The sequence below is a fragment of the Harmonia axyridis genome, chromosome 4 (assembly GCF_914767665.1).
Source record: "Harmonia axyridis chromosome 4, icHarAxyr1.1, whole genome shotgun sequence".
Lineage (NCBI taxonomy): Eukaryota > Metazoa > Arthropoda > Insecta > Coleoptera > Coccinellidae > Harmonia > Harmonia axyridis.
The window spans coordinates 24112410-24126264 of NC_059504.1; the positions used below are offsets into that span (position 1 = coordinate 24112410).

Sequence of the window (13855 nt, forward strand, 5' to 3'; positions counted from 1 at the left end):
CGGAAAAATTGAAGATAGAAAGTCATAGTAAAAAATATTGGTTACCTATATATTCAAGGTGTATGTAGTTATAAAATTCGAAACATAAAATTTTCTTATGAAAATGAATTCTGAACACTGAATATACAAGATGAAATATGAAAACACACCCATTGATAAAATCACGGTGGCTCGTGACTTCATCTAAATTTCATCAAACAAAAAATTTAATGAATAATTTTAAAATCAGTTTCAAGAAAAATTATAAAATTAAAATTTTTCGAAATACTTTACCTTACTTTCACTGGATTCAAACTTCGGAACAATTGAAGATAAAAATTTATTGTTGAAAATATTGTATAATTTGTGTACCTATATAATATATATTTATATACTGAAATATTCTATATATATATATATAGAATATTTCAGTATATAAATATATATTATATAGGTACACAAATACTCTCGGGGGATTAGTCGACCCCAGCCATGCCAAGGTCTGTGCTGGCATGGTTCACCGCAGCCTCCTCGGGGCGAGAGTTGGACAGTGATCGACCGACACTGACCAATGCGGTGCGACTCCCCATACCCTGCTGTAGTGTCGTGGCTTGGGGTATTGCACGGGGTTTACGATGCCAGGTATGCAAGGGATCAGCACTTCATGCCTGATATACCGACATGTGGAATCTGATGTCTGTGGTCATGTCTCGCGAGCAGAGGACACATGCCGGGGGATTTGGCTTAACCGCCTGAACCGAGTGTATGAAAGACACAATAAAAACTTTCCCCAAGACAAGGTGGAACAGCGTATGCCGAAGTCTGCGTGGCTAGTGGGAGGATCTAGTCCTGAATATGCGAACTCCAGATACCAGGCGACCTCTGGTTTAATTGGCCTTCCAGGGGCATGCGGGGCTCTGCCTCTGGTGACTGAAATTCCCTAGCTGCACGTGGGACTTCATATGGACCAGATAGAAAAAACTAAAGAAGGGTCTAGCACTAGCCCTAATGTGCTAATCGAGGAAGTGCAAAGCCTCGCTCAGCCTGAGGAACAGGGCGCAAGTCCTGACCCCATGGCGGAGGAAATGCTGCTGAAGAGCAGCGATGAAGAGGTCGTAGCTGGCCTCGAAAAGCTGACGGTCAGGAGACATAGACTCTCCGGGGCCGCCAGAAGGAGGATGAAGTTCCTTCTAAAGAAAGGGATGGCTCCTGACGATGCCAGGAAAGAAGCCTCCAAACCAATTGGTCCAAAGCAGAAAACAGGCCGAGGGACCAAGAGAAATAGGTCGGAGGACAGCACGCCTAAAGGCAAGCAGCCAAAGAGTGCCAAATGCGAGGCTTCAAAAGTCGCACGGTCCTCAGGAGGTGCCGGGGCTCAGGCCTCGGGTGCCTCCAAAGTTCAATCCTCGGGAGCTTCCGGGGCTCAGCCCTTAGGAACTCCCAAGGGTCCCGCATCAGGTGGGCCCACCTACAGCCAGGCTACCGCTGGTCTGAAGGTGGGGATAATGCACAAAAAATTTCCAGAGGTGATTTTGGAAATGGACAAACTAATGGCCATCAAAAAATCGCTAATGGAAGAGATTATTGCATTGGGGAACGAGGACGCCATAACGCCTACGTTCCACCAACTGCATATGAGGCCAGGCTGGCTTGGGCTGACATGCTCTGACAAAGCCACTGTGGAGTGGCTGAAGAGCATTCAGCCAAAACTCAAACCTTGGGAGGGAGCTGATCTAAGGATAGCCGAAGAGGCAGAACTGCCTCACCCGGAGATCCTGGTCGGATATCTCCCCGACAGCCATGATCTCTCCAATGAGAAAATTCTCAAGGCGGTAGAGAATCAGAACGCAGGGCTCAAAACCTCCAGCTGGAGAGTCCTTCGAAGGGGACCATCAGGACCCATGCTCGAGATTGTCATCTCGGCTGATAGAACATCGGTCGAGAGACTTAGAGCAAAGAATTGGCAGATAAATTACTTTTTCGGCCAAACAAATCTCCGCCTTAAGGGACCAAAGACAATGGCCGAGAGGAGAGGAGCTTCTCAGGCCCCAACCTCTGGTCCGGCGTCGAAAAGGCCCAAAGGGGAGGTAAAGAAGAAGGTGGTGAAGCCTCCAGGAAATGAAGAGGCCATAAAACTGACCACCAGCTCTGGGGGGAGGGCTGATCCGCAAGGGCGTGATAAGGGGGGGTCCGACGGAGAAAAACCGGCGGTCCCTTCCGAAAAGCCTAGCGGACAACCTACCTCATAAGGAGTAGATGTCTGACATGCCTTCAGATAAACCTCCAGCACTCGAAGGCAGCCTCTAGTGCCTTATGCTGGAGAACATCTAGAAGGCATGTTGACATAGGGCTGATACAAGAGCCCTGGATCAATGGAGGCCAAGTAAGAGGCCTACCAAACAAAGTATATCAGACGATATACTGCGATAAGGCAGTAAGTCCAAGAGCCCTAATAATACTCAGAAGGGGACTAACCTGTCTTCCACTTACAGAGTTCCTGACAAGGGATCTTGCTGCGGCATTGGTTGATGTGCGAACTGAGAACATCAAGAGGCAGCTTGTTATCGCCTCAGGATATTTTCCAGGAGACGCCATCAGCCCACCACCGGAGGAAGTACAACGCCTCATCGAATGGTGCCGCATAGAGAAGAAACAACTTATTCTGGGCTGCGATGCGAACGCACACCACAAAGTATGGGGCAGCACAGATATAAATCATAGAGGTGAGGATTTACTTGACTTTCTATTTTCTACTAACATAGAGATAGTAAATGTGGGTAATAGTCCAACCTTCATGAATGCGATCAGAAGGGAAGTAATTGACCTTACACTGGCGACACCTTTTATTGCGGGGATGGTCAAGAACTGGAGGGTCTCAGAAGAGCCATCCATGTCAGACCATATGGCAATAGAATTCAACGTTGAAGCAACTGCTTCAGCTGATGTTGAGTGCAGGATACCCAGGAAGACAGACTGGGAACTTTACATAGCCCACATGAGTTCTGATCTGAAGGGCCTGAAATACAACATCAGCTCCAATGAGGATCTGGAGAACGCCTCTGCTCACTTCACATCATGTCTGAAGAGGGCATTTGAAAACAGTTGTCCACTCAGGAAGAAAACGATCTCCAGAGACGTCCCCTGGTGGAACAATAATCTTGAAAACCTCAAGAAAATTGCTAGAAAAGCCTTCAATAAGGCTAAGCGAGAAGGCAGCTGGAATGCCTACAGACTAGCCCTGACCAACTACAACAAAGAGGTCAGGAAAGCCAAAAGGCAGTCCTGGAGAAGCTTCTGTGAGGGAATAGATAAAACGGCCCCAGCAGCTAGACTTCAAAAGGTACTATCTAAGGATCACTCAAACCCAATTGGCCAAATAAAGAAGCCATGTGGGGAATTTACGAATGATCCTCAAGAGAGCCTAAGAGCTCTACTAGAGACTCACTTTCCTGGCTCCAGGCAGATAACCAGTGAAGATGCGGCCCCCGCTGGGGAAGTATACAACCCCACCAGGTGGGATTCTCAGAAAGCTGGTAGACTATTCACACCAGAAAGAATTGAATGGGCGATAAAGAGCTTTCAGCCCTTCAAATCAGCAGGCATGGATGGTATTTTTCCAGCCATGCTTCAGAAAGGTGTTGAAGTACTTATAGCCCCGATAACTGAGCTCTTCAAGGCCAGCTTTACAAGGGGCTATATCCCGAAATCATGGAGGGAGGCGAGGGTAGTATTCATACCCAAAGAGGGTCGAAAAGGCTCCCCAGAGCCTAAATCCTATCGACCCATATGCCTCACCTCCTTTCTCCTGAAGACCATGGAGAAAATAATTGACAACAACATACGAGGCAGTGTAAAACTCCACAGCAAACAGTTTGCTTATAGGGCGGGTAGATCTACTGTAGACGCCCTTCATCATCTTCTTAGAGAGGTGGAAGGCACCCTCAACGCAAAGGAGATTCTGCTTGCAATGTTCGGTGATATCGGAGGGGCCTTTGACAATACCCTACATACCTCCATATGCAATGCAGCCAAAAGGAAAGGGATAGAACCCTCCACTGTTAAGTGGATATCAGCTATGTTGAAAGGACGAACCGTTACAGCCTATCTGGGAGAAACCGAAGTGACTGTGCTGACGTGCAGGGGATGCCCTCAGGGAGGGGTTCTATCACCCCTGCTGTGGAGCTTGGTCATGGATGGCCTCTTGGAGAGGCTTACAACAGGCGGATTTAACGTCCAGGCTTACGCCGACGACATAGTGGTGACGGTTAGAGGCAAGCATGTGGGCCCAATAAGTAGCCGAATGCAACTTGCTCTCAAAACTATTGAAAATTGGTGCGGGGAAGAGGGGCTTACTATCAACCCCTCGAAAACATCAATAATCCCGTTCACTAGAAGAAGGAATCTCGACCTCAGAGCTCTGGTCTTAAATGGTCAGACTCTGCACTTCTCTAGTGAGTGTAAATATCTAGGTGTTACCCTGGACAGTAAACTGAACTGGGGGAAACATATAGATAAGACTCTTTCCAGAGCCACGGCGGCTATGTGGGCATGCAAAAGACTCTTTGGAAAGACATGGGGAGTGAAACCGAAAATGGTACTGTGGTTATACACAGCGGTGGTACGCCCTATTGTCACCTATGCATCTCTAGCATGGTGGACAAAAACCGAGGAGGTCACCACACGCATCAGGTTGCAGAAAATGCAAAGGCTGGCGTGCATTGGTGTCACAGGAGCTATGCGCACAGCTCCTACGGCAGCGCTGGAGGTCATACTAGACTTGCCTCCCTTACACCTACATGTAAGGAAATGTAGCCTGCTCGAAGCAATAAGGATTTCCCATAATGGAAAGCTCCTTCCTGGGAACTGGGTTGGACATATGAGGATACTGAATCAACTAGATTCAAACCTCCTCGCAAAACCATCAGATATTATGCCAACCACCTACGATTTTGAAACGCCCTTTGAAACGGTTATAAATGACCGTCATAGTGCAATAAGTTTCATAAATCGTCTAGACAAAAAGTCATCCATATGGTTTACAGATGGATCAAAAACAGAGAAGGGCACCGGCATTGGGATATATGGACCTAGACTGAGGATCTCTAAAGCCCTGGGAAGTGAGCCCTCGATTCTACAAGCCGAGATAATGGCTGTTTATGTATGCGCCCAGGAGTGTCTCAAAATGAACCTCAAAGGGGCGCATATCTACATCACCACGGACAGCCAAGCCACGCTGAGATCCCTGGAATCGTGTTGTCAGGGGTCTCTGCTGACTTGGGAGTGCCGTAACACCATAAAGCAACTGGCCAGAGGAAACAAGGTGACTCTACTATGGGTACCAGGGCACTGTGGTGTTGAAGGAAATGAGAGAGCGGACGAGCTTGCAAAAAGTGCATCTAGGCTAAGACCTGCTGGACCTGAGCCTTTCTGTGGGATAGGAAAAGACCAATACAAAGCTGCGGTCCAGCTATGGGAGTTGAACAGTAGGACAATCCACTGGACTAACACTCCTAGACTTGCTCAGGCAAAGAAATTCGTGAAGATTTCACCTACTTACACCAGAAAACTCCTGAAGCTGTCACGAGCGGAGCTTCGGGTGATGGTGGGACTGCTGACGGGGCACTGTCGGTACAAACATCATTTGTACCGTATGGGTAAGTCAGCAGACGAGATTTGCAGGCTCTGTGGATCGGAAGTAGAAACTTCTGAACACTTGATATGCAAGTGTCCAGAGCTGGCTGGCCTAAGAACCATTCACATGGGCAAGCCGGTCCTGGATACCAGAGAGGTAATGGCCAAGGCCCCTAGGGAGGTTGTCAATTTTATTAACGTCGTTGACGACCTCCCTGGGTTTCTATGAATGAGTAGGGTAGTGAACAAAAGATCTGCATGGTCGCAGTTCCCGGAAGGCTCACCGAAGCAAAACGACCCCAGTTCAAATAATAATAATAATAGGTACACAAATTATACAATATTTTCAACAATAAATTATATATATATATATATATATATATATATATATATATATATATATATATATATATATATAAATGTGTGTGTGAAGTGTGAAATGAAATGAAGTGTGAAATTAAAAATATATAATTATATATATATATATATATAATATATATAACACATATATATATATATATATATATATATATATATATAATTCGTAAGAAAATTATTGATCGCAATATATCTAATGGTAAGAAGTCTTACCGAAAGCTTGGATGATATAAAAGTGTATCACTGAATTTCCTAGATCGAAACATCCCAACATTCTTATCCATTATATATATATATATATATATATATATATATATATATATATATATATATATATATATATATATATATATATATATATATATATATATATATATATATATATATTTTTTTTTTTTTTAATTTTACACTTCATTTCATTTCACACTTCACACACATATATATATATATATATATATATATATATATATATATATATATATATATATATATATATTTTTCTCTTATCAGAACAACAAGTACTTTTATCTGATGTTGAGAATGTTATCAACCTCAATGACTCCTTATCTCCTGATGCCAAGAACATAAAACGCGCCATGGCCACCAACATTATAACTAATAATATCAAACCTAATAAAGTTGTCAGAAATGTAGTACAGAGAGAATTTTATAATTGTAAAAGATATCTCAAAGAACATCCAGACTTACAGGTATTACAATCAGACAAAGGAAACGTAACAGTTATTATGGACAAGTCACAATACATAGAACTATCTAATGGAATTCTCAATGATCTTGACTATTACAGAAGCCTACCTAGAGACCCAACAACTACTATACAAACTAAAGGTAACGCATTGATTAAAAAATTGGTAACAAGTGGTCATATTTCCCAAATACAAGGAAAATCCTTGTACAGTTATAACTCCATTCCTGCAAGATTTTATGGACTACCTAAAGTCCATAAACCTGTTCTCTCCCTCAGACCCATCATCTCCTCTTTGAATACACCAACATCTAAGATATCAGGTTATATATCTGAAATAATTTCAAGTTATTTAAGTGTTTCTAGAGGCAGATATTACGTAGAAGATTCTTTCTCTTTTTCCACCTTCATTAGTGAATTCCAACTACCAGAAGATTATGTCCTCATCAGCCTTGATGTAGTATCCCTCTTTACCAATATTTCATTAGAATTAGCTCTGTCTGCAATTCAACACAGATGGGAATCAATCAGTAGCCACACCACCATACCAAAGGAAGACTTCATCAACATCATCAGATTTCTTTTCAACTCTAACTATTTCATCTTCCAAGGTAATTTTTACAACTAAATACTAGGTTCCCCAATGGGGTCTAAATTCGGCCCTTCCATTGCAGAGATGGTGATGGATTTCCTCCTGGATGGCGTCCTGGCAGATATCCCCTTTGAGATGCCTTTTATTAGAGAATATGTAGATGACATCATTTGTGCAGTTCCCAGTGATAAGACATCTTACACTCTTGAAAGGTTCAACAGACACAGTGAGTCTATAAAATTTACCATAGAATTAGAAAATAACAATAGTGTCCCCTTCCTAGATACCCTAGTCATTAGAAGACCTGACAATACACTGATTCTTGATTGGTATAGAAAGCCCTCTAGCTCAGGTAGATACTTGCATTATTTTTCCAACCACCCTCAGAGACAAAAAATCAATATGGTTACAGGATTGAAGAATCGCATACAAAGAATATCACACCCCACTCTGAAGGAGAAGAATATGAAACTATTATATCAGTTGATGCTTGAGAATGGTTACCCCAAGAACCTTTTAAAGAAATTGATACACAATTCATCGAATTCTGGACAGCCACAGAATAACGATGAAATCGCATCCACCAATTTAGATCAGAGAATTATATTTACTTCCATTCCACTGATTAATGTAATGACAAAATCCTTAATAAACTTATTAAAAACTGATAATATCAAAGTGGTACCTAGAACAGAATTTAAATTAAAGAGACTTTATAGTAATTTGAAAGATAGGATAGAAACTGATAAGAAAAGCTGTGTTGTATACAGAATACCCTGTCAAAATTGTGATGAGGTGTATATCGGACAAACATCCCAACAACTTAAAAGAAGAATCACCCAACATATTAGCGACATTAAGAATCCTAGAAAGATATGTGCACTGGCAGAACATGTAAGATCAGTTGACCATCGTATGGACTATGATTCGGTGACAGTCTTGGAGTGCGAGGAGAATATGAGAAAAAGATGTTTCCTGGAGATGATTCACATTAAGCGACATGAAAATTCCATGAACTACAGAAAGGATATAGAGAATATAAGCAACATTTATTCATATCTGATACATTCAAACCAACTTAGTGAGAGTGAGTTGTTGATCTCAAGTTCTATGTTCTCGAATGTCAGTTGAAGATCTATGATGTTCTATGAATCCCGACCTAACCCCTTTCGTTTTTTACGCAGTTGTCAGATGGATGAAGAAAGTTTTGTAAAAAGAAGTTTTCAAGAGAATAAGGAAGTGTGTGATTAAAAAAAAGACGTTATTGTATTAGAGACTATTTTGTGTTCAAGATAATTAATAATTTTTCCTCCAAATCTGTATAAGATTCAGTGCAACTTAAGATCTGGTAACTCTTCGCATTTCGGTGCGTTTTAACATGTTGTCTTTTCTGCAATGTTTGTGTTATATTTGTATGTTGTTTGTTTTATAGAAGTCCTGAAGAAGATCCCAACCAAGGATCGAAACGTCGACTGATGAAATAAAGAAGATAGTAACAATTGAAGTTTTCCAACACCCCTTAAACCTTTGTTTATTAATTACTTTAGGAAATTATCACATTCTGTATATATATATATATATATATATATATATATATATATATATATATATATATATATATATATATATATATGTGTGTGTGTGAAGTGTGAAATGAAATGAAGTGTGAAATAAAAAATATATATATATATATATATATATTCGGTTCAATGTTATTTACCTGCTTTTTAATAGTTACTACTTAAATATCTTATATGAAACAAATATCATCATTAAACACCTGACACATCCAAATAAAGGAAACCATAGTAACTATATATATATATATATATATATATACAGGGTGTCCGGGGAATAACTGTACATACTCTTACCAGAGATAGAGTTGGACTAGCTGATTACTGATTGACTGTAAAAAATTAATTTCTGGATTTCCCTAGAAAGATACAGGGTGATTTTCCAACGTCATGGAAATACTTAGACCATCATAAAATCCAAACTTATTGACGAATAGTATTGAAACTTGGGAGATTATTGGTACATGCTAAGGTCGAGTCAGAACGATATCAATTATTTCATTATTCCAGGGCCGGACTCATTAATCTTCATTTAAAGTGTTCAGGGTAAAAAAAACATTTTGTATTTCGAATTACAAATAATTGATTCGCTTTTTAGAAAGAAATTAAATTATGCTTCAATTTGCGGTATAGCTTAAAGTTGTCACATCAACAATTATTTTTTTATGAATTTCTGAATTTGGATAAAGTTCGAAAAATTGAATTTTTCACCATGAAGAGAACTGAAAATCTCATGTTTGAATATAAAATACGAAAGTAGTAGTAGAAAATTTTCAAAAAAGTTCAGAGCTTTAATAAGCACATTCGATAACGAAACAATAACAAATGAAACAAACTAAAATACATTGAAGAGTACCTAATAAAAACGAAAATAGGAACGAATGAATTGCAGAGTCAACGTTATTTCAGAAGTGGTTCGAAATGAAAACCATTAGCTTGTATACATTTCTCTTGCCGAATGTTCAAATTGGATACAGCCTTGCGAATCATATCGCCATTATTTCTTAAAATATCGCAACAGTTGATAATTCTGTTCATCAGTTGTTCTCTTGACTGAATTTCTTCAGAATATACCATATCCTTCAATTTTCCCCATAAAAATAATCTAGCGGGTTGAAATCTGGAGATCGAGGAGGCCATGAAATAGGCCCTTCTCGACCTATCCACCTATTTGGATAGGTATTGTCGAGGTAACTTCTCACTTCCAAACCAAAATGAGGTCCAGCTCCATCATGCTGGAAATAAATTCCTCTAATATTTATTCCTTGTAGCATGCCGGGTAAAATATTTTGTAAGAAATCTAGATAAATCGCACTTGTAAGGCGACCGTCAAAAAAATGAGGCCCAATCAAATGTTTGTTTATCACATTGGATAGCAAATCACAGAGTCACTTTGTACAGAACAATATTCAGTGATGAGGCTCAATTCACCAGAGACGGTGTGTTCAATATTCATAACTCGCATATTTGGGCCGAAAATAATCCACACGGTATAAGACTGAGAAATTCACAACATAAATTTTCAGTGAATGTTTGGTGTGCTGTGATAAACAAACATTTGATTGGGCCTCATTTTTTTGACGGTCGCCTTACAAGTGCGATTTATCTAGATTTCTTACAAAATATTTTACCCGGCATGCTACAAGGAATAAATATTAGAGGAATTTATTTCCAGCATGATGGAGCTGGACCTCATTTTGGTTTGGAAGTGAGAAGTTACCTCGACAATATCTATCCAAATAGGTGGATAGGTCGAGAAGGGCCTATTTCATGGCCTCCTCGATCTCCAGATTTCAACCCGCTAGATTATTTTTATGGGGAAAATTGAAGGATATGGTATATTCTGAAGAAATCCAGTCAAGAGAACAACTGATGAACAGAATTATCAACTGTTGCGATATTTTAAGAAATAATGGCGATATGATTCGCAAGGCTGTATCCAATTTGAACATTCGGCAAGAGAAATATATACAAGCTAATGGTTTTCATTTCGAACCACTTCTGAAATAACGTTGACTCTGCAATTCATTCGTTCCTATTTTCGTTTTTATTAGGTACTCTTCAATGTATTTTAGTTTGTTTCATTTGTTATTGTTTCGTTATCGAATGTGCTTATTAAAGCTCTGAACTTTTTTGAAAATTTTCTACTAATACTTTCGTATTTTATATTCAAACATGAGATTTTCAGTTCTCTTCATGGTGAAAAATTCAATTTTTCGAACTTTATCCAAATTCAGAAATTCATAAAAAAATAATTGTTGATGTGACAACTTTAAGCGATACCGCAAATTGAAGCATAATTTAATTTCTTTCTAAAAAGCGAATCAATTATTTGTAATTCGAAATACAAAGTGTTTTTTTTACCCTGAACACTTCAAATGAAGATTAATGAGTCCGGCCCTGGAATAATGAAATAATTGATATCGTTCTGACTCGACCTTAGCATGTACCAATAATCTCCCAAGTTTCAATACTATTCGTCAATAAGTTTGGATTTTATGATGGTCTAAGTATTTCCATGAAGTTGGAAAATCACCCTGTATCTTTCTAGGGAAATCCAGAAATTAATTTTTCACAGTCAATCAGTAATCAGCTAGTCCAACTCTATCTCTGGTAAGAGTATGTACAGTTATTCCCCGGACACCCTGTATATATTGGTATAACAAGCCTAGATAGATCTTGCCATCCTCAAAATATGAAGCTAAATCTAGTCACACAGATGAAAACTAGAGTCTTAAGTTCGACACATCCAACTTTTCATAGTCAATGTATTTTCAAACTGAAAAAGCTATTTGTAATGAATGGATACCCCATAAAATTACTTAATAAGTTATTCGGGAATACATCATCTTCACCCCCAGTCGAAGTCACCATGTCATTAAACACCGATGCCATGATAGACCGAGCTGACATCGTTTACGTCACTATACCCTACATACCAGTACTCTCTAATAAGATTTCCCTGATTTTCAAAGTCTACAAACACATCAAGATTGTTAAAACTATGAAACATCCATTATTTAAGTTAGTATTCAGCCGCTTGAGAGACAAAGAAAAAGAAGAATATGAATCTCGAGTCGTGTATAGTATACCTTGTGGCTGTTGTGAGAGAACATACATAGAACAGACTTCCAGATGGATCAAAGAAAGAATAACATCTCATAAGAGTGATGCAAGAAGAAATTTAAGAACTTGTGCCTTAGCTATACATGCGAACAACAATGACAAAACTACTCTTTAAGGAACCCCATTACCATAAAAGATTATTCTTGGAGATGTTATCAATAGCAGTGACTGACAATACTATGAATGCAAAACAAGATACTAACAATCTTAATAACATCTACTCCTACTTGATAGAATTATCAAAAAAATTTCGCATCCACCATTTCGTAGTTTCAACACCTGAAAATAATAAACAAAATTAAGAAAGTGAATATAATTCTGTGGAACCAAACAGTGTCATTTATATCTTTCTTTGACGGATGGTGTCATGGATTGTTTACCTTACACGGATTGATGTCTGACAGAATATATGAGTGTTATCAATGATATTAGTTACTTGTTTAATCTTTATTACTGTGAGAGAGTAGTTGGGTTGAACTATTTTGTTTTTTGAATATTTTGAAATAAGATCAACAGGTATATATATATATATATATATATATATATATATATATATATATATATATATATATATATCGATCGTCGGTACTGTTCTTGCAATTTCCTGGCCATATATTCAATATCGTCTTTATCATTGGCCATGATGACCTGTGGTAGGATTCTGTAACTTTCGTTATCATAGCAAACGAAAGCGATAACGTTACGAAGCGAAGCGAATGCGGTATTCTGTAAGCGTCTTTTTCTTTATCGTTTCGTTATCTTTACGCTTTTAGTTTCGTTGTCGGAGCTTACCGACTTTACACGAAGGAACATTGGCAACGTTGCAAATAAGTAGATATTTAAGCTTCTGTAGGATTCTGCAGGTTTTGACATATAAGGTACCTGAGATAATCTGTAATAGGAGCAATGAGATAAGAGTCCCTTTCATGGACTCTAGCTGTAATGTCCTTTGAATAATCCACAGTATTAAACTTGAGTATTGTCAGAAATTATATTTTGATTTAAGACTCTCATTGGAAGTTACTTAACAAAGGGTTTCATACCATTTTAAACTGTTTAGTTTATCATTAAGAATGAATTAGCTAATTGAATACAGCACCTGAATGCAAATATTGAGTATTACAAAAAGTCTTATTTGAGCACTGGAAGAAATTCGAAATGGGACCTCGTTCAATGGATTATAATTTAAAACCTTCATTCTTATTCCAGTTACAAAACCTACCCATACTACAAAATAAGTTCGGGGAGTCAACTAATAGTGTGTATAGGTATAAATAAATATTCATCATGTTTTCAATGATTCTGATCATCGACGAGGAAATCTCAAGAAGAGTTCGTCTAACTCTTACAAGAGAGGAGAATAGATTTCTTCGAGATAGAAGTGATCCATTTAACTTAACGGATGAGAGATTCATAGACGTTTTCCGTTTGTGGCGGCTTCTCATAAAGCTCCACATAGCAACAATATATACACAGCATTCGGTAGCCTAGACGTTAAGAGGTAGACTCACGCACCGAGATACGACAAAGGTCCCGGGTTCGAATCCCGGCGGCTCCCGGTAATAATAAATTCCCCAAGCGTCTGTGACACGGCACACACAATAATACCAAAGTCACACTGATGAGTCCGGTGTGTGTGCCAGGGACGAAACGCATAAGTAGGCATACGTGAAATCCTACATTGGTGACCCCGACGTGATGGCGGAAAACTGCGGCGTTGGAGCGCAGAGGCGACTCACTGCCCCGCTCAACGTTACGGCTACTGGGGTGTCCATCGGACACTAGAGCCGATGGCACGCCGAGCCTCGTGTTTCCGTCGTCACAGCATGCAAGCCCGACGTGATGGGAATGGCCATCTTAACGATG

At 39.3% G+C, this 13855-nt stretch overlaps 1 protein-coding gene across 1 annotated transcript; it reads left to right on the forward strand.

Annotated features, from left to right (window-relative positions):
- Positions 1–450: 450 nt before the first annotated feature.
- Positions 451–10691, forward strand: LOC123678627. The gene is made up of 5 exons (XM_045615757.1): positions 451–2013; positions 2358–3512; positions 6499–6837; positions 7211–7305; positions 10539–10691. Exons 1-5 carry the CDS (start codon positions 942–944, stop codon positions 10689–10691), a joined length of 2814 nt encoding a protein of 937 aa, XP_045471713.1. The 5' UTR covers positions 451–941.
- Positions 10692–13855: the final 3164 nt, after the last annotated feature.

Excerpts from the sequence above, each read along its gene's own strand:
- LOC123678627 (XM_045615757.1), top strand. The coding sequence starts at position 942 with ATGGACCAGATAGAAAAAACTAAAGAAGGGTCTAGCACTAGCCCTAAT. Across the intron at positions 3,513-6,498 it reads GTGGGATTCTCAGAAAGCTG|AACAACAAGTACTTTTATCT; the intron begins GTAGACTATTCA and ends TTCTCTTATCAG. Across the intron at positions 6,838-7,210 it reads AACTACTATACAAACTAAAG|ATGGGAATCAATCAGTAGCC; the intron begins GTAACGCATTGA and ends AATTCAACACAG.